The 20775-nt window shown below is 51.4% G+C and overlaps 3 protein-coding genes across 4 annotated transcripts in view; all 3 read left to right on the top strand.

Moving 5' to 3' along the window:
- The window catches only part of Dtn (transmembrane protein 132C dtn), a 90569-nt gene that overhangs the window by 37558 nt on the left and 32236 nt on the right, over positions 1 to 20775 (top strand). For both annotated transcript variants that reach the window (XM_076790539.1, XM_076790547.1), the window contains exon 2: positions 18718 to 19888. In XM_076790539.1, the coding sequence (XP_076646654.1) occupies positions 18718 to 19888 (1171 nt within the window). The remainder of the gene's footprint in view (positions 1 to 18717; positions 19889 to 20775) is intronic.
- Positions 5540 to 13448, top strand: LOC143361571 (uncharacterized). Its single transcript, XM_076801077.1, has 7 exons — positions 5540 to 5882; positions 9733 to 9986; positions 10730 to 11012; positions 11219 to 11273; positions 11343 to 11427; positions 12013 to 12198; positions 12552 to 13448. The coding sequence occupies exons 1-7, from the start codon at positions 5540 to 5542 to the stop codon at positions 13059 to 13061; spliced, it is 1716 nt and encodes a 571-aa protein (XP_076657192.1). The 3' UTR covers positions 13062 to 13448.
- Pla2 (phospholipase A2) lies at positions 14363 to 16829 on the top strand. The gene is made up of 4 exons (XM_076790877.1): positions 14363 to 14600; positions 14777 to 14936; positions 15724 to 15876; positions 16646 to 16829. The coding sequence occupies exons 1-4, from the start codon at positions 14447 to 14449 to the stop codon at positions 16728 to 16730; spliced, it is 552 nt and encodes a 183-aa protein (XP_076646992.1). The 5' UTR covers positions 14363 to 14446; the 3' UTR covers positions 16731 to 16829.

The following is a 20775-nucleotide window of genomic DNA, read 5'->3' as shown; positions in this document are numbered from 1 at the left end:
CACGCGCTTCCGAGTCTCTAATGCGTTATGAATTATGCACTGGAGGGTTAAGTCCCTTTTAGTCCCTCGGCTTACTTTGACGAGACCTCGCCCTCCCCTTGTATCATTATACTGTTCAAGTAGAATTACCCGCCCGCATTTCGTAGCGGCGCAGTTATTGCATAATTTCTCCGCGCGCGCACCCTCGCAGACCTTGTCCCCTAAGCCTTTGAGGGCGAACCGGAAGCGTGACGTGGTCGACGACGACGCTCCTCCTTCCTTCTCCGGGGAACTTTTTCTTCTGCCAAATTGGTTATCTTTAATTTTCCTTGGGGAAACTTCAATATTAGGGGAAAGTCTCAATATTAACACTTGTTCAATGACCTAGAAATAATACATCCATATTTTTTCAACTCTTTTAACCCCTTCCCGAGCCAGTTAGCTCGACGAAATCCGGGCCCAAGCGGTAGTGGTCAACGCGCGGTAAACACACCAGAGTGATGCTCGAAAACAGTTGCAACACTAGCCGAAATGTGAATACCTATGATATAGTCATTTGTAAGTCATTCCGCGAGTCCTACTCGTGACGTTTACGTTTGAGCCAAAATCTTCATCACGAGTCAGACTCGTTAAACTACGGGAAGGTGTTAATCTTCCCATTCTTTCAAATTGCACCAGTTTTCAATTTTTCTCATATACAATCCAGATCTACACATGGTCTTTCTAATTTCGTCCACATGGAGTCTATGAAACACAAAGACATTCAGTAGCATAGAAATCGTTTTGAACTACAATAGTCGTTTGTAGTAGTGCTTCAGAGGGGACAGTCGAGTACAAAGGGTTAATAAGCTTTCCGACAATAGAGCTGTACCAATGGGACGCTTAAAAATGTTCTTTTACGCAATAATCCGAAACAAAATGATAGCGTTATTCGGAGGTGAGTCTTTGCGTCCGAATTGAAGTAGCTGACGCTTTTGGGTCCGTTAAGTTGAACAATTTTCATCCATGGACCATCAAATATTGTGGAACAATCTCCGGTAGATAATGGGTTAAAAAGTTTCGCGAGAGAAAGACCGTTCGCCTGGCAATGCGTCACGGGAATCAATGAGCGCGCGGAAGTCGAGGAACTCGCGCCTTCCGGTTACAAAGTCCCGGGCGCCTGGTTGTTTAATTGAATTCCGTTAATGCAGAGCCGAGCTTCGTCCCCCGAGCTGCATCTCGATACTTTGACGCTTCGAGCGAAGTCTTTGTAACAATACTGTGCGCCGACTAATTTGCCGTAGCCGACGGCGTCACTGTTCCCGTGCGGCGCTCGTTTGAACAGATTATTAGCGTGATTCTTTTTCGTGCCGTTCTCGTTCCCAGACGAATCCAAAGGGATCGTCACGCACCCTGCCCTGCCAGGGCTGTTGAACCGTCGCGTTTCCTTATTCCCGGACAAGGAATTATTCTTCCTGAAAACGTGCCCGCGAGGCTTATCTCGCGGCCGCGTGCACGAGTTGGCGTGACGGAAAATGGGTGGGTGCATCTATTTTCGTTCCCCGGTCACGTAACCACTATGCGGACGTACATTACGCGTTGCTACTCGCCGGTATTCATCGGGCCTGCGGTCTGCAGCTCGCCGAACTGCCTCCCGACAATGAACGCTACTCGGTCCGGCGATCGAGTGGTCGAATCCCGGTGATCGGCTTCGATTAAGACGAAACGATTAACCTGTTAACCGGTGAGGGACCGTTCGCCGGCACGTCGCGATCGAATTTTCTACTTACCCGACGATCTCCGCATAGGAATCGCTCGATCGCGATCGGATAATACAAACTGTGTCGGGTTCTTCGGGAAGGTGTACGGAATAAATGTTACGAGCACCATGCCGCTTCCTCTTCTTTGTCGAAACACCGAGGATTGAATCTGTAATCAGTCTATATCTTGTTGCACATTAGTCCGCGTTGAACGTGAATATTTGAAGACTCTTCTTGCTTAGCGGAGTGTATACAGAGCAATGCTGGTTCGTCGGACTTCAAAGTTACGAGTAATCTCTGACAGTGAAGATTAATTTATTCCAGCGTAATTTCTAGCTTAGCATCCGTGGGAGTTTGTTTAAAAAATGAGCAGGTTGACGGATCGTGATTGGTCACGTCGGATCGCAATGATCCTGAAAAAGCTGTCTGTTTCTGACGTTTCCGGCCGATCGGGCACGTTCCCGGCGTCGCCGATTTATCTTAATGCTTCCCCCGTGTCCCGGATTATCAATCTTCTCCCGAGGCCCGTCTCGATCGGCACTTAACTTTTTGCGGCAGGCCTCCGGAGAATTTTATTTCGGCGATCGCGTCGAGCTGCGCCGAGCTGTTCCGAGCGTGGCCGATCGATCATTTTCCTTTTCGTCGATTAAATGTGTTTCCGCGGCGCTCGTTTCTTTGCCAGCGATTAACGCGGCCGACACATCCGCGAAGCCGAGTGACGTGTTGCGCGATAAGAATTGCCTCGGCGAAGTAATTCGCGCGGCCTGCTAATTTATGCCACGATAATCGAGCCAATGAGTGTCACGAGGAATAAAAATCTCGCCCCGGAACTTCCTTCGCGACTTTGATCGGCAGGCTCTTTGCTCGCACGCTTTTCATTAAAACTTTCTCCTGCTCGTGTCGTTCGATCAGGATTTCTTCGGTCCGTTAATCGCGGCGAGTTCTGCGGTGTTTCTTCGTGTCTGGTTCGACCGATGAATTCGGATTGCGCGAATTCTCTAGACAGACCAGAAATCAACACGTGTCCCTCGCGTACGGTTTAAACTTGGCCCACGCGCGCGTGTTGCCTTCGCCGTGCTGTGGAACACCGGTAGGCCAGAAATCACTGCGACACCGTTGCTACAGAATTTGGCAAGGGAACGCGACCGGTAAAACGAGCCGCAGCCATACCGTGGTACAGTCACCGGCTTGCGGGTTTCCGGTAACCGTACAACCCCGTACCCTTCTCAATCTCAATCTCCAGGCAGTTCGAATTTCTTCTTCTCGCACAGATCCATTCGTAATTTTTCGACGAAAACGGCTACTCCGTCTTCCCGGCAGTTCCACGGTCGATAACCTCGAGCGAGTAAACCGGAGACAGTGCAATTTATCTAACTCCGCCGCTGGCAGTGGTTTGCAACCCCTTATTTTCGAGCCGGAGGTGTAGGCAAACCCTTCTCGAGCATGCGGCTCGAGATGCAGCCACGAGCCGTTATACACCCGGAAACCACAATAAACGCGGTCCGGTTTAAAGACCGCCAATTCGCTGGGTAGAAACAATTCCTGTTTCGACGCGACGGAGAGCGCGCGATCGACTCGCCAGATAGAAAAGGAGTGGAGCCAGCGTGGCCGAGAGGGTTTCGCTTCGAAAAAGAGAACGGATGCCGAAACGGTTTTGCTCGAGCAACTCGTCTTCCGAGCGCACGGGAACGATTCGGCGAAACACGGGACCTCGATAATTCCGTGGCTCGGATGGCGAGGCAAAGGGCAATATCGACGGGGTTTGACGACACTGATTATTTTCCGGGGCCGAGAGAGAGATGGGTGGAGAGGGATGCTCTCCGAAGTCTCTCGCACCATTGGTCCCAGGGAGGCAGCGATGCCAAGGCCATTCCCGAGGGACAGTGGAATTGCTTCCGTTCGCATTCGAGCCCGCTCTCGATATTCATGCCGGCGAAATGAAGGAACGAGGGGGAAGCCCTATATTCCGAGGCCGCGGCGCGCGGCGGTGGTTCTGCGGCTCCCGTGGATTTGTTCGCGTGTACGGGTGTCCTTTTTCCGCACTCGACGAGCCGGTTGAAGAGCACTCGTCGCGATCGATCGATTGGAAACTATTCCCGGCCATTACGTCGGGTGTAGTCATCGGAGAGAGACGGAGGACATTACCGGGCGGCTGGCCACGGGTTCAACGAAGATAACGAACCGAAAGCGAAAGAGAGCCTCCCAGAGAGAGAGGGGGGGGGGGGAGGGGAGAATGAGTGAGAATGGTTGGATCGGTCGGAGAGGGGTCGAGAGGAAAGGGGCGGCAACCATCCGCTCCCTTGGAGCGAGCGATTCATTATGCATCCGAACGAGATCTTCGCGAGTGCGACCACGATAATGTGTACGAGGCCACCGGAGTGTACGTAACCGTACCACGGCCACGATAACGGGCTAATAATAGAGACAAAGGGCGCTTCGACGGCCGCAGTCTTTTCCCCGACGTTTGACGCGCCCACCCCTTTCGCCACCCCCAGAACCCTCGACGACGATTTCCACGGCACCGTTCCTCTTTGATACGCGGGATTTATATGACTTTTCACGGGCTCTGGGAGGAGAGAGACTTCACCACGCCGGGTCGCGTCGTGTCGCGCCGTTCTCGCTCTCGGAGCCGACGACAGACGCATAAAAGACCCGGGAATTGAAAGATTCGCGAGCACAATGGGACCAACATTTCGGTCGGGAGCGGCGGAACGGGATCTGAGGGTACACTCGCGCACGTGAAACCGCCACCGAGACGTTCCGCGACTTTCTACAGGTGTTTCTCCGATATTCCTCCGTCGGATACGTCAGATCCGTCGACCCGGGTCTACCCCGCACGGGATTGAAAATTGGTCGGTACCGTGTACCAGTGTGGCGTCCTTTATTACGACGAGCGGGAAATTTAAGTGGATAAAAGATAAATATCCGTCCTTCATCCGGATCAACCCGTGGCCCAATATTTGTTCGTTCAATCGTTCTCGCTCGAACGATATTTTTCCAGCGATCGTGTAAATAATAAATATACCCTCCGGCGGATTCCATGACTTCGTCCATATCGGTCCACGATCGCGACCAGCACCGAGTTGTTGCGAGAGAAACCGGGGGAAATCAAGATACTCTGCTTGATCGACGCTTCCTCGTTCCACCTGACAATTATTTATTTATCTTTTCGACGTTTGCGCTCGGGGGATCTAACACCGATTGCACGAGAGAGGCGGATCGAGAAAATGGTGAAAAAACTTGTATAACGAGGCACCGGGTTCAACAAGTGTTGCATCCGAGCGGAACAGCTGCTTTGGAAGACCCCCTAGCCTAGCAGATAATTACCACGCGTTCGCGAGAACGCCGCTACTTGTTGGCTATTTCTTGAAGCAGCGCCGGGGAGTTTAAAGCTCGCGCGACAAGAATCTCAGCAATTAAAACGGGCCTGTATCCTGGCTGGTAATTTTCGACAGCTTCGAGGGACAAACGGGTCCCGTCGGCGGACCGAGGGCAATTCACCGCGCTCGAGGAAGCGCAAAACGTGTTCGCCGTCCGAACAGACTTTTTGGCGCGGTTCTCGACGAGCCCACCTCGGAAAAAGTGTCCCGAGGGGGAGAGACCGGGCCAGAGAGACCAGTCGAAAAACATCAGCAGTCGAGCATCAAAGAGTCGGAATTAACGGTGTTCGGCCTGAAGTCTCGCTCGAAATTCCCCACGCGACAGTAATGACTTTCGGGAGAAAAAAAAGAGAGAGAGAGAGAGAGAGAGAGAGAGAGAGAGAAAAGCACGCGATCGAATCGCAACGAGTCGTTGCTGGTCGACTTTCCTGCCCGTCAAACATGTCGGACGACGTGCTTTACTGCGCCGAGCAGATCAAGATCCCGCCGACGTTCCCGAACATTTTGAAGCTGTACGCGAAAGCCGCGATTCGCACGCAGCCGTACGATCTTCTGCGATGGACCTGCGCCTACTTCCGGGCCCTGGCCTGCGATGAACTACCCCCCGTCAAAGTAGAGACCTTTGTTCTTGCTCCAATCTCCTCTCTTTTCACTCGCAATTCCGAGGAAACAGTTTCCTGTTTTCTTCTCCGTGAAAAATTAATCCGCGTTGTTACTGCGTTGGAGGTTTTAGACGAATCTCTGCGCAAAGCGATGTTTCCTGCAGACTGTTTAACGTCTCGAGGTACATACAAATTAGGTTAGCAGCACCTGCACCTCGCTTTTAACTCAACGATGCGGTCCCATTCGTCTTCCCAGAAGACGTTCCCATCCAGCAAGTATTAGGGGTACCCATAAGGTAATCAATTAGTTGCAAAGAATTTGTTTTGCCTTTAGTTCTGTACCGATCGTTGAAGAGGAAACACGCATTCTTTTACAGTTTTCTGTAAAGCAGTCTGTGTTCAAAATATTCTAAAAAGTATAATATTTTTTACAATCTTGTAATAAAATGGCGGTGTCCGTACCTTCCGAGGATCATATTCGTCATTGCATACTTTTTCATTTTCATGCGGGATTTAATGCAACGGTGACAACAAAGAAAATTTGCGATGTTTATGCAGATGTATTGAAGGTCAACAAGTGTCAACGTTGGTTTGCTGCTGGTGATTATGGTCTCTCCGACAGGCCTCGAAGTGGACGGCCAGTTGAATTTGATAATGACATCCTAAAATCTTTAGTTGGAAGCTGATTCAAAATTAAGTGTACAAGAATTATCGAGAAGCCTTGGGTTCGCATATTCAACTATACAAAGGTACCTACACGAAATGGAAAAGGCACATAGGCAAGGAATGTGTGTACCGCATCAATTATCTGAGACCAACAAGAATATTCGTCGATCAATTTGCACTTCATTGCTATCCAGATTTCGTAGCGATCCATTTCTTAGCAGAATCGTTACCGGAGATGAAAAATGGATTCTTTATGATAACATAAAACGTTCCAAGCAATGGCTTTCTGGAAATCAAGCCGCATATCAACCCCTAAACCTAGCTTATCACTTAGAAAGGTGTTACTGTGCCTTTGATGGGACTGTCGTGGCATAATTCACTTTGAGTTGTTGAAACCTGGGTAAACAGTCACTGCTGAGTTGCATTGTCAGCAATTACAACGGCTGTATTCAGAACTATTGAAAAAGAGGGCATCTTTAGTCCAGGGAAAAGGTGTATTACTGCAAATTGACAATGCCTGGCTCCATAGAGCGAAACTCACTCAGGAAAAAATCAAAGAATTGCAATGGGAAGTTTTACCGCATTCCCCGTACTCACCGGATATTGCTCCCTCTGACTATCATCTTCTCAGATCTCTGGAGCATTATTTCAGAAATAAAACATTCACTTCTGTAGAAGATGTAAGGAGGCACCTTGAGTCATATTTTGCTTCACGAACCCTGGATTTCTATGAGAGGAGGATTGAAAATTTGCAGGAGAGATGGCAAATTGTCCTTTATAATGATGGAGATTATATAATAAATTAAGAAATACAAACTTGAATTTACTACAAAGTTTGTTTTAGATTTCAAAATAATTTATTACTTATGGGTCCCCCTAATATTATTAGGTATTTTTGAGAGAAAGGTCAGCTATCCGGGGCTAATAAGGGCTCGCCTAAGTCAGCTTGATAATGCTCGAAAGCGTCGAGAGCGTATCCGAGAGAGGGAAAACGTTGGACGACCTCCGGCACCGGATCCCCTGCGGCTTATAGATGGAAGCAACTAAACTGGATTTCCATTCGAATGGAAAATACCGGAGAATAGTGGATCGCGGTAGGAAAACGGCTCGGTCTCGCGGAGTCTGTGCCTCGTTCGCGTCCGAGGCGAGTTTGAACGTAGCGAAACGTGTCCCTTCCTCATCCCCATTATCTTACAAAAGGTTGATTAAAGTCGGTTTCAGACGGAGCTCGTTTCGGCTCGAGTGGCGTCGTTAAACGTAATCTTTTTTCATTGCCTTCATTGTGCCACGTATATATTCCTTGCGTCGTCCGCTCCGTAATTAAGTGGATAGATAGGTAAATCAATCCGACCGGGTGAATTTAATTATCCGAGTGGAATTAACAGGGCTGGCCAGCCGGCTTACATCTTCGAGCTCGTCTAATCGTATCGGGCGATCAGTCGTCGATTCCTATCGTAAAAGTTTAAGCCAACTCCGGTCGGAGGAAGAGAAAGAGAGGAAGTTCGAAAGAGAGAGAGCGAGCGAGGGGGAGGAATCATTGGATCTCGCGATCCTCGAATTTTCGCGAGCGCAGCGGGTTCCCTAACGCCATCAATTCCCATCGGGACCAATAGAAAGATTCGACCGCAGAGTTCGGTTAATGGGCCGAAATACCGTCGAACGATTAAATCGGTTAATCCGGCTCGTCGCTATAAATTAATTCGTTCGACCGCGCCGCCCAGTGGGTCTCTCTTGCTCTGTTGTCCTCTGTTTTCTATCGTCGCGCCGATGCATAATAAACGACGTCCATGACCCGCCGCGAATATAACGCAGCGACTCGAGCCTTGAACTATCGGATCATCCTATTTCTCTAGCCAACGGCGCCGCTGCTCCGGCAAGATTTTTCGCCCGCGAGAAGAGACAGCGAGACAAGAGGCTGCGGCGTCCGTGACCCGATACAATACTCGGAGGATTACTCCGACGATATCGCCGTCGGTATTTTTATTCCACCCGCGCCTCGACTGTCAGATTTGTCCCCGACGTCGGCTTTCAACCCAAGGAGACGTCGAATATCGTGGCCGTTAACCGACTCCGCGGTACGCTCCCATCGAGGGGAAAAAATTCGAATCCATAAAATCGCCGCACGCGATCCGCACCTCGCCGCTCGCCGCTCGCCGCTCGCCGATCGCCGGACTACGAACCCGTGCCCTTCCGCTTCCCCAGGGAAAAAGGATCGATTCGCACCAACGCGCCCGACCGGATGCCACTTTTATAATTTCGTTAATAAATAACACACCGTTCTCCGAGGACTGTTCACCACCGCGTGGCAATAATGTGCAGATAATGTCCTTGACCCGACTCTTCCGCCAATCATCGACCGGTGACCGTGACTCGTTATCGCAATTATTATTATATGTTGTCTTTAGTGCGGAAAAGCTGAACAGTATCGCAAACACGTGAGAGCGTATGTGTGTGTGTGCGCGCGCGTGTGTAATATTTGCGGAGCGAGGTGCAGCTAATCAAAAGGTGACCCACAAACTAAAATTAATGCTGGACCGAAGTAGAACAAAATTGACCCAGCTGCGGGACCTCTCTTGGGTCCTATACATTCTAAACACATGCATTTATGAAAATATTTTTGTCTTTGATAAAATGAGGACAAGCGACTATAGTCGCAGGAAACCCGCTGTCCAATAAAATTGCATCGCTCGATGAAGATCGTTTAATATTGAAACGCTTTGCGAATTCGTGATTGGGCTTGTTCAATTATTGTAGCGTGGTCTTTTAATAGCATCGCGGGTCACGGTGCGGGGCTATTGCGGCGATTCAGGCGGTCACTGGTCTTGAGAGAAATTGATACATTTTAATTCGATTGCAATTTTCATGATCACCGGCGTGACAGGTTCTTAACACTTTATCTACCGGAAGCCTATTAACAGGACTTTCAATCATTGTGATATACCAAAAAGAAACTTTAAAATCGTCTTTAATATATTCATCCCTAATGAAATTATTAGATTACTAGATCCCAGATGTTTATGCAAAATAAAAATTGTTGGCATCGACTGCAAGACGTAGGAGTCGAATTTCCACTGTTTGAAATCACCCTCACCCATTCTTGCTACAAATGCATAATGCAGTCTAATTATTGAACTACATTATTAGGGATTAGTCGTTCGTTCACGATTAAAATTGCTATTGCCACCGAAGGATCTGTTTAAAACATCCTTTTCCGTGGACCATAGACTTTCAACAATTAGGAAATCATCGCCGGTAGATGATGCGTTCAGAACTGCCATTCAGAGAAATACAACAGAAAGAGAACCCACCGGATGAGGATGAAAACTCGAAAGCTGGAAAGGAGCCGTGAAATATGAGTCATCCTAGCATTTTCTCAGGAGAGACTGGAGTACCCGCCGTTCGTCCACCCGACGGGTATCACACCTGGGTACCTGAAGACCCTTTTGAACTCGTTCGGTCCCGTCGAGAGGGTCAGTTTGGAGGTCCTGCTGGAAAAATGGCAGGGCATGTCGCTGCCCGAGCCGAGCCTCTACCAGATCCTGATGGTTGGCCAGCTCTTGTCCAAGAGAGACTGTAACTTTTCGAAATTCCTCGCGATCGCCTGCGGATTCTTGGGCAAGGTAAGCCGTCTGGGCCGAGAATAGAAGCGCGCTCGCGACATTCTCTCATGGAATACCTAAAATAGAGTCACGGCCTGTAATCTCTCTCTGTCTTCTCGGCATCCTTCGCGCGTGATCTTCATCGGGTCTGTATAAACGATATTTTTAGTCGAGTCGTTAATCGATTCACCGGTGGCACGGGCCATCGCGAGCCACCGGTGATCGATCACCGGGACGCGCCTCTTTTTATCGTGCTGCGGGTATTAACATAATCTACCTCGAAGGGAGACGACTGTTCTTCTCATTGAGGATCGGTCGTCTTTCTACGGTTTCACTTTTGGACTCGAAATCCGGGACACATTTGTCCCGCTTGGTCGTTAGAAATCGTCCAGGGAAGGGCTCGGTACGTCGATAAACGATTCATCCTTTTGCTCTCGAAGTCGCCGGAATTCCCGGCACAATGGCCGGTAGTAATACTTTCGCCGATTGATTTTCATTCGGGTCGGTCCCAAGGAGGTTTTAGCTCGTGCATTGTTCGGTAGTCGGTCGAAGATACATAACCGCGGCGGGAGGTGGAGAGAGAGAGAGAGAGAGAGAGAGAGAGAGAGAGAGAGAGGGGGGGCGGGGCTTGTATTTAATTCGCGAACTTTAATGCGAATCGATGAATCATCGTTAGCCGGGGTTGAATGAAATTAATCACCCGCCATTGTTGCCCGGTTACAATTCGCGGCGATTCACGTGTTCGCCCCCTTTGTGCCGCGCAGAATCTATTCGAAACGATGATATACGTGTGCGAATTGCTGACGGAAGAACCAGAAGGCGGATCCGCGATGATACTGTTGCCCACGTTCCTACGTCTGTACGCGTACCTGGCTAAACTGGACTGCAGCGGAGTGCGACCCTGCATCTGCAGCGTAGAGGACACCGAGGAGATTTTGCAGCCTTGCGGCCCCCCTTCCGTTTCCGACGAGACCCCCACCGGAACGAGTTCGAGTTTGTACCGGCTCGACGAGCACGAGCTAGAGGAGGTTGTAACAGCCGCGCGTTGTTCGCGGAATAGCTAAAACCCCGATAGATTCCGCCGACAATGGCCCGCTCCATTCAAACGGGAAAGTACACGAGGAATCAAAAGCGAACGCACGCCCCTCCCCCGAAATTATTGGCTCGACGATCCCCTGTCGGAGAAGATACTTCTCATTTGCGTGGGCGTGCCCGTTCTTGGTTCTCCTCTGAGTTACGCTTGATCCTCGCAGCTGCTGGATCCATAGAACTTCCGGCGGCAACGAGTTCGAGGGTCGAGCACAAAACGTGAACCCCTCGCGCTACGATCTTCTCTGCGATGATTAGAGAACTTCTATGTCGTTTAGAATTTCCTAGAGAACAGAAATTCATAGCTGCATCGAGCAACAAATTATTTTCACCCTATTCGTGTAAATTACATAGAACGCAACACGCGTACGCCGTATTTTCTGGACAGCTATTCAATTACAGAAATCGCGAACGCTTTGAAACGGGAAGGTTCAAACGGACTGCCAGCTTCCGGCGATCAGAGGTGAAACGCGAGCATTCTAAAATCGACTGCAACGGGAGCAGCGTACAGTCGCGGACGCGACTCATTTTTCGGGCAATTTGCGTTCGACCACGATTAATGGAACGGAAAAGGTTGCTCGCAAACTCGAGTGCTCTGTACGCATCCGCCCCCAGCCCGGCCGACGATAACCAAATATAATTTCGTTAATAACGCACCGGTGCAAATGGAATCGTGCGCAATCGAAACGGTAACCCGGGAAATAATTAGTGTACGCGCGTCGAGCGCTGTGTTCCCAGCGTCGAAACGAGCCGCGCAAATTTACAGAACGCCGTGGCGCGGTGCGGAGCGGCGCGTTTCGACGATGAAATCGCTGGGTCAGACCTATCGGAATCGATCGATCCTCGATTGGTTTCCATGGTGGGGCAGAGTCGTCGACCGCCTTGCGATTGCCGTTCCTGGGTTGCCTTTTTTTTTTCTCGAGTTCTGTCGTTCTGAACGAAGCTTCGCGGGCCGCAGGAGGAGCTCGGAACGGACGTGTGTCGTTTGACGTCCAGCGATAGCCGATCCTCGGGGATTCTGACGATCCTGAAGGACTCCGTCCCGGACCCCAGGCCATCCGAACCGCCGGACATCGGTTTGCCCCTCGAGGGAGTCCAGATGCACCCCGCCGTACCAAAAGATCCTCCAACATCGAGCACCGAGGTTGGTAGCGGAGGGAAAGGGCGCGGCCGCGAATGCAACCCGACAACGGGTCGCATGAAAAATGCAGTCGGTCGATCAAAGTTTCGCGACTTAATTAAGGCCGGGCGAGCGATACACCGAGCGCAGATGGAATATCTGATTTCCCCGGGCCGGAGAAGAGACCGTTGAAAAACCCGAGTCCCTTTCATTTGCCCGTGGAAACGAGTTTGGTGTTTGCTCGCCGCTCCTTCGGAATCCCGGTTTTTCCGAATCGACCAATCGCTTTTCCGACCGCGCGCCGCCGCGCTGTGTTTATCCAACGAATTGAACGGGGAAAATTAATCGAGCCCCACCGGTTGGCGAATCTCGCTCAGCCCATCGTGATGGCTACATCGAAGTCCGAGCCGATGGAGGAGCAACCCGAGAATGACGACCCGACCCCGGACGAAACTGTGGACTTCTCTGACGTCGGGCCCGACAGCCTCTACACGGACTTCGGCCAGGAACAGGGGGAGGTTAGCGTCACTACCTTCGACGAGCTGGACGATTACGTGCCCATAGGGCTCGAGGACATTCTCCGGGGCATATGCGAGTGTCTCGAACCGGTGCGCGAACCCTCCCGAGAACCCACGCCACCGCCCCCCGATCCTTTCGGGGAGTTTCTCGAGAGGATGAAAACGGAGCAGGACGAAGGCCGGCTGCCGACGGTTTTTCGAGTGTCTGGGATCGGTCCTCCGGTCTGCGCCAGCCGTGTCACGGCCGTGGGTATGTGGCTGACGGAGTGTGCTCGACGGCAAGAGGGATTGGTCGGCCCGAGGAACATCAGGCACTTCATGTGCCCCGATTTGCAAGAGGTTTGCGCGGACGACATCAGCGACTACTGAGACCGACCCGAAGAAACCGAGGAAAAACTCCAAGTCCCGAAGATTTACGACCGCGTTAATTATTTAGCCGGTGGAACGACGCCGCTCGAAATTGTTCAGATACATAAAACACTGCCGGATAAGTTCTTATCGCGTATCTTATCGCTTTCGGGCACCGACGCTCGAGTAATCGCGTTAATTTGTCTTTGTTGCGCGGCCGGCTCTAATAGAAAATAGATACAAACGTACCCTTCGTGGTTCGCACGGAAGCACCTGGAAGATATGCGGGCCTTATTGATCGACTATTGATCGTTGCTTTTTCGCTGTATCGGAGCTAATATGGAATAATATATTTAACAAGGTTTGTGTAACTGCGTACGCTTGATTTCAACATTGCGTTCCCTCAGAGTTCCGGTTTATAACAGGCTCACAGTTCTCGTAAGCGCGAGAAGGCGGACGCGTGCGATGAACGACTCCTTTGCGGCGGTCATATCAAATATACAGTACCTTCTTTCCAGTGACAGGTAGTGGAGGGAACTTTGTAACTAACCGATAGGACAGCCCCTCGCTCGATAAGTGTCCGTTTCCCGACAGTATCGGCTTCTATTTCGTGTCCGAAAGAGATCGACAGGTGTCTAGAGCGAAAATCGACGATCCTCCGTACCGTGCGCTCGGCGTCGCGACTCTTCGCACGCCTTTTAACTCTGCGCATAAATTACGGCGACCAGTTGTCGAATTTATGCGAGCCACCGGACATTTCGGATTCCGTGGACGACACGAGGATTCGTCCGGAGCCCGTTTCCGGCCGTGTTTTCCCGCGTCTCGAATATCGTCGAGCGATTATCGAGACCGGGGCGCAGCGGTGCGTCCGTTTTCCGCAATTCCCGCGATTAGACGCGACCCGCTCCGGAACTGGGTCGAAAGGGGCAGGGCTGGTTCGCATATAAGTCCCGGGAACCGGCTCGCAGCGCTCGTTCTCGTTCCGTGAACACCGCCGGAAGGGACCGTTTTTCTCGTGGCCTCTCTTGTTCCTCTTTTCTTTCCCGAAAAAAAGCGGTTCTCCGCGGCACGTTCTTCAGGTACGTCTCCGTGCGGTATTAAAAGTCACGACCTTCTCTGTCGGAGTCTCGCGTGAGACGCGTCTTTCAGCTTTCTTTGGCTCGAGAGAGAGAGAGAGAGAGAGAGACGACACTCGACGCACGATTCCCAGTCTCTCTTGCACCGGTCTCTCCTGACAAAGGCGTTACAAGCTTCCGTGCTCGATCGCGGTTGAAAAGCTTGCGATTTACGTGAAAAGACGTAGACCGGAGAAGGAGAGGGAGAGAAAGAGAGATAGTGGAAAAAAGCCGAGAGACGTGCGTCGTTCTTCCGTGTAACCCGTCTTTCGCGCGTCTCGAGAAAACGATATGCCGGGATCCTGGTCGTCGTCTTTCGCGTGCTGTTGGCTGCTGATCCACGTCCCGGTTCACGCATGGCTGGTTCACTATGACGACGACAATAGACTTGGCAGCAACCAGCTACCAAAGACACCGGCCGAGAGAATGAACTTGATATTCCCAGGTAAGCGACGTCGCGCGGACCGACGCGACAAAGAGAGAGAGAGAGAGAGAGTGGAGAAGCCTTCGGGGTACGGTGAGAGTATAAAAGATCGAGAGATGAAATCGGCAGAAGAGGAGAGCCGGCGCGCTCGTAACGAGCTTCCCCTCGTACTATCCCGGCGTGCTTCCTTCCGACAGGGACGAAGTGGTGCGGAAGCGGGAACGTGGCGACGGGACCGGAAGACCTCGGCAAATATATGGAGACGGACGCCTGCTGCCGCGAACACGATATGTGCGCCGACGTGATCGAGGCAGGCCAGACCAACCACAACCTCACTAATCCCAGCTTCTACACCAGGTTCTTTTTCCAAACTTGATATTCGGCTTCGCTCGCCGCGTTTCGCCGCGACCCGAACTTGCCATCCTCGGTCCCGGTGCACTATTTCGTCGGGGAACTTTCATTCGACGAGGCGGTGTCTCGAGGCGGTGGCCGTTTTAAATTAGTTCTTCTTCTGCCTCTCCTTCTTCTTCTACTTCTTCTTGCTTCGTGGGTGCTTTTTTCCCAGTGCACGGTTTTCCCTCTAAAGAAACTGGCGACCGTCTTCGGGTCTGACATTCCGGTCGCTGAACCGCTCGACGACGCGACGGTGCACGCGCCCATTCGGGGAGAAATATCGCTGAATGAACGTCCATGAGAACTCCCCTGGGGCTCTCGGCAAACGCGACACAATTTCTTTGAGATCCACGGTGTCGTTACAACCTCGAATCGTGGCATGAAGGCGCTTCGATTTCGATGGTTAACGATCGAGGTAACGCCTGGTTCGCGTGAACGCCCACGCGGAATTTATTTTTGCCGGTCGCGTGTCCGGGGAGGAATCGCGCGCGCGAGTTGTAGGCGTGTCGGGCGGGTCGCAGCCTCGCATGAATCACTCTCGAACGGACTATCGAACGGCGGCCGAGTCGAGATCAGCAGCTCGCCGCCTGTCCGACTCGTACGTGGCGAATTAATCGGGGCCCGAGACGAGCTTCTCCTCGCATACCGGCGCGGGGGGATCTCGCGTGAAAGGTTCCCGGCGCGTGGGCGTAACAGGAACAAGAAAGGCTTATCGATGTCGGAAATCGAATCGGTGGTTTGCTCCGAGCAGGTTGGAATGCTCCTGCGACGAGAAGTTCTTCGACTGCCTGCACCGATCGGAGGACGGGGTCGGCGATAGAGTTGGTTTCCTCTATTTCAGCATCCTGGATACGAAATGCTACCGCGAGGAATACCCGATCGTAGGCTGCAAACGCGCCACCACGTAAGTGTCCAGACTGTCCGCTCCGAAATCGTTTAGCTTGGGCATGGGCACGGATTGCCCTCCGGGGCACCGCTCTCTGGCTCCGTTGGCCCCCGATAACCGAGCCATCTTGAAACTAAGACTCTTAAAAAAACAGGATGCACGAAACGTTTCGATCGTCATATTTCTAAAGGCTTAGTCATAATTCATATGTTCGCTACCACCGTTTCCTTCCAAGTCAATTATGACGAAGTTAAATTAAATCGTGTTCCTCCTTCCAAAAATTCGGATAAGTCGAAAATAATGTGACAACATTCTGAAATTTTTGGAACGTGTTCACAATTTTGTATTTGACCTATTCATTTCCGTGATAAATGCGCAACATCCGCAGTCTAGTGGTAGGCGACCGTGTTAAAATTCGGAGCAACAATGCCACGCCCACTTGGATCATTTTACGCTAGGTCTGAGCATAGACATCCCCATGAGACACTCTGTCAAAGATGGAGATCAACGATGCCACGCCCACTCAGGACGTTCTGGCCCTCGGAGCAAGAAAACCACGCTTGCTTGGAACATTCTGCACAGAAGGAGCGAAGTAGACAATCTTTTACGCGAGATAGATTTTCTATTTTTTGTTGTCCGAGGTTTGCTGCTCCGAGGGCACAGAGCACCGTTGCCTATGCCTGATCTAGCGTTTAATTGCTCGGGATATTCGCGGGCCAGCACTTGGTCCAGAGGAGCGGCCGAGTTTTCAGCCAGTTTAAAGAGGACCTCTAACGATCTCCGACAGCTTTCCCAGACGATGTTTGGAGTACGAGCTGGACGAGAGCCAACCGAAAAAGTACCAGTGGTTCGACGTGCCTCCTTACAAGTGAAGCCTCGATATGGCCGGTCATCGTTCCCGACTGGACACGCAATCTCGATGCAACAGCGGTAGATGTGTTGTAACGCTGAATAAATTCTTCGACAGTACATATTGCCTTGTGCTCCTGTGAGACACCACGATCGATATCCCATCGCATACCTTTCATATTCCATCCATTCGACGGATTTCAGGTTATAAGCTCCGAGGTACAAGCGGAAATCGCGAGCGCCTAGTATTCTTTAGCTATTTATTTAGACTTTGATCGATGCAACAATCCTCCTTTTTGATCCTCCGTTCACGAGCATCCGCGAACGCCGCACGCCTGTTTCTCCGTAGCGTTAAGAGAGAAGCGCAATACCAAATAAATTCGCGAAAACGATAGTGTCATGGAGGATCGAATCCCAGGGCAATCGATCACGAATAACGCGTGATTTCGGTATTTGGCACGATTAAAAAAGAGAGATAGAGAGAGAAAGAGAGAAAGAGAGAGAGAGAGAGAGAGTCGTTTTAGGCGAGACAGAAGCGCGTAGCGCAAGCGATAAGCGGTGGCGGAGGCCGAATTGGCCTCACCTTTCCACGCGTTTTCCTCTATTTTACGGGACAGGGTTCGGAGGTGTGCGGGCAGCTGGCGCTTAATGGAGGATTTCCCGGGAAATTTATGTGCGGATCGAGCGCAGCCGCGCCACCCCACGCCTCGGTTCCGCCTCCACCTACGCCCCCTCCACCCCCTCCGATTTACAACTTCTCCGTTCACCTGTGCGGACTTTCCAGGCGCGCGAACTTTGTTTCTGCCGAGGAAATTCGGGCCCGGCCGTCTTATCGAAGTCGATCCTGTGACTCGCGATCGTACGGGAGAGAGAATTTCTCGATTTATCGGGGCGACGCCGGTAACGCGAAAGCCTCGATACCACGCGAGGAAAATAACGCGAGGCGCACAAACACTCTACCCCCCGGAAATCGTTGATATTTTGACACGACTTTCCACTCGAACTTTCATCCGGGAAATTCTTCCCGGGACAAGCTGCCACTCACGGTCCAGGTTCCCTCGTGTAATAAGCCGGCGGAACTTAGGAAATAGAGCAGAAAGATGCTACCGGTCCCGGCGCGGCGCGGCGCGGCACGGCGACGACGCGCACGCGACTCGCCGACTTCATTTCTATGTTAATCCGACGCGGATATAAATTCGAAAAATTACTCGGCTGTAACGGAAACGCGTCGTGACGCGCGCGGCGGATTTGTTAACCGCATTAAAGAGAACACGCGTGTCCCGCCCGGTTAATTCCCCCCCGCACCCAATTTGGTTAATTAAAATCCCCTTCTTCAAACCGGGAACAATGTTACGGGGGCACCTTTGCTCGGCGAAATTTCATTCGAACGCTCGCCCCTTATTTCTGTGGGCAAATGTTGACGCGACGCAGCGCATATGTAGGTAATCAATTATTTTGAAATCTAAAACAAACTTTCTAGTAAATTCAAGTTGTTATTTCTTAATTTATTATATAATCTCCATCATTATCAAGGACAATTTGCCATCTTTCCTGCAAATTTTCAATCCCCCTCTTATAGAAATCCAGGGTTCGTGAAGCAAAATATGACTCAAGGTGCCTCCTTACATCTTCTATAGAAGTGAACGTTCTATTTCTTAAATAATGCTCCAGAGATCTGAAAAGATGATAGTCAGAGGGAGCAATTATCCGGTGAGTACGGGGGGTGCGGTAAAACTTTCCGTTGCAATTCTTTGATTTTTTCTCGTTTCTGTCATAAAATCCGCAGTGTCTTGATGAGATTCTATGTATGTATATAGCACAGAAACAGAATCCATAAAGTGCGGAGAATTGATTCCAAGAACGATGTATGTACTCGCTTCCCCGATTCCCACTGCGTAATCCCTCGTCTGAGACAATCACAGAAGCAACAGCTGCTTAGATAATCCTTGATGCGCCCTAATGTTCGACGGGGGAAATCCATCGCTAACTTGGGAAACCGTTTGCTTTCAGACGTGGCGGCCTCGGTGGAAGTTCACTTCGAGAACAAGGACGGCGGGTTCTTCCTGAAGCACACGCCGAAGCAGTTCTTCCCGGCGCAGGGGGAGTCGATTCCGGCGATCTCTCCGTCGTCGAATGGAGCAGGAGGAGGAGGAGGAGGCGGAGGTGGCGGAGGAGGAAGCTCGTCGACGGGGACGTCGTCGACTGGCAACGGCGTGTCGTCGTCGCCGCCGGGCTCGATTCTGTCGATCGACAAGTTCACGGTGTTTCAGACGAGCGAGCCGGTCTCGGTGCGGGCGACCTACGGTCCGTTTAGCACGAAACAGACCGTGCCGGCTCGATACATAGTCCCGGACCCGTTGGACGCGTTACCGGGACCGGAAACGAGGCGAAATCTGACAGCGGCGACGATTCTGGACGCGCAAGAGCTCGGGGCCCGGCACCTGGACATGTCTGCTCATCTGGTTGGAAACAGCGTGCCGCGCGACTCGCCGGTGCTGCGAGTGCTCTTCCATGCCGGAAGCGAGGCAGGCGGAAGGCGTCAGTTGCTGCTTGCCCGGCATCAGAGGGTCTGCGTGGTGTTGCACGCGAGCCTGGCCTCCCCAGCCAGGAGCACAGCCAGCAGAAACAACGGTAGAACCTTCTCCTCCTCTTCGCCCTCCTCCTCAACATCCTTTTCTTCGTCCTCGTCGTCGTCGTCGTCCTCAGCTTATTCGAACGTTCCTTCCTCCTCGACGGTCGCGCTGACGGCCGCCTGCAGTCCCGACGGAGAAAACGGTGTCTGCCTCGCGCAGATCACTATACCCGCCGATTGGTGGGCACCGTTACCACCACCGGACGCTTCGGGCCGGGTCAAGGTCGCTAAGAGCCTGCCGAGGCTCGTGCAAGTCGCCTACTCCGTGCTCGAGCCGCGGACAGAGGATGTCGGCTCCGGGGATAACGGCGCCGGATTCTGCAGACCCAGGGTGCAGATCCAGCCCGTCACGCCTCTCGGACAAATACCGCTCGCCCCCAACCGAGCGGATTACAAGGAGCTCAAGGCCGACGACTCGTTGACTCTGCTGGTCCCTCATGGACCGCTCTACCCAAGGTCCAGGCTACACGTACCGGTCTTCCTGCACCCGTCCAAACCCGCAGACTCCCGGGAAGGCAGAACCCAATTCGTCGTCACTGTGTACCTTAGGTGAGTCCTGTTTGCTCAACCTCTGTTTTCCCTGGGTCTCGCTCCACCCAACCTTTCGAACTTGCCCGATTTATCGTCTGCCCTCCCGATGACCGATCTACGCTCTCCTCGGCCAATTTATTCTCGGTGATGACCTTCTGCGAGAGGTTAACCCTTCGAGGACGGTGCTAAAGATGCGCCGGACATTAACGCGCTCGCTACCCAGCATTGTTTTCGTTGCTCAGCTTCATTCTTGAAATATTTGTACCGAGCATTCAAATTGGCTAGCATGTATTCTCTTATAACAGTAACCAGATTCAATTTATTTAAACTTTGTGCGACTTGTATTACTTTATGAATGCATCTTTGTAACTTCCAAATCTGGAACCGGTCATTTGACGGGCTGTGGCTGGTTTAGTATGCTGGTTAATATTATACTATACAGTATAACTCTCGACAACCGAATGGATAAAGTTAATTTGACCATCTTCGAGTAAAAGATTGTGGACGTCGCATGTCTGCGACGGGTAAAATTTACGACAGATCACGCGAAGGTACGGACAAAGAATTTCATTTCCATTCCGATTTGTTTACCGTACATAATTATATTGCGTCGCACCGCTATTGCGTCACGTACCGATGCCCTTTATTAGCGGCACACCGATGTGCTCAACGAGGTCCGCACACAAAGGGTCAATCATGCCGAAAATTGAAAACGCCGATAAGCTCGGAGGGGACATTGATTTATGGCACTACCTGGGAAACGGCCCGTGGCCAAACAATTCGTGCTACACCTTAGATTCTGAGAGGGGGTTAGTTGTTCCGCGGTTGTCAATGGACGCGTATCAAACGTCAAATCGCGATAGTGTACTACGTATACTGACGAACCTGATTTTTCTCCAACAAGA

The sequence above is a fragment of the Halictus rubicundus genome, chromosome 1 (assembly GCF_050948215.1).
Source record: "Halictus rubicundus isolate RS-2024b chromosome 1, iyHalRubi1_principal, whole genome shotgun sequence".
Taxonomy (NCBI): domain Eukaryota; kingdom Metazoa; phylum Arthropoda; class Insecta; order Hymenoptera; family Halictidae; genus Halictus; species Halictus rubicundus.
This window is presented reverse-complemented; position numbering and strand designations above follow the sequence as displayed.

What these genes read in the sequence shown, in the direction of transcription:
- LOC143361571 (XM_076801077.1), top strand. Translation starts at nt 5,540, where the DNA reads ATGTCGGACGACGTGCTTTACTGCGCCGAGCAGATCAAGATCCCGCCG. An exon ending in TCGAGGGTCGAGCACAAAAC is followed by an intron (nt 11,274 to 11,342) that starts GTGAACCCCTCG and finishes AGAATTTCCTAG; the next exon opens with AGAACAGAAATTCATAGCTG. An exon ending in GAACGCAACACGCGTACGCC is followed by an intron (nt 11,428 to 12,012) that starts GTATTTTCTGGA and finishes CGCGGGCCGCAG; the next exon opens with GAGGAGCTCGGAACGGACGT.
- Pla2 (XM_076790877.1), top strand. Translation starts at nt 14,447, where the DNA reads ATGCCGGGATCCTGGTCGTCGTCTTTCGCGTGCTGTTGGCTGCTGATC. An exon ending in AATGAACTTGATATTCCCAG is followed by an intron (nt 14,601 to 14,776) that starts GTAAGCGACGTC and finishes TCCTTCCGACAG; the next exon opens with GGACGAAGTGGTGCGGAAGC. An exon ending in AATCCCAGCTTCTACACCAG is followed by an intron (nt 14,937 to 15,723) that starts GTTCTTTTTCCA and finishes TGCTCCGAGCAG; the next exon opens with GTTGGAATGCTCCTGCGACG.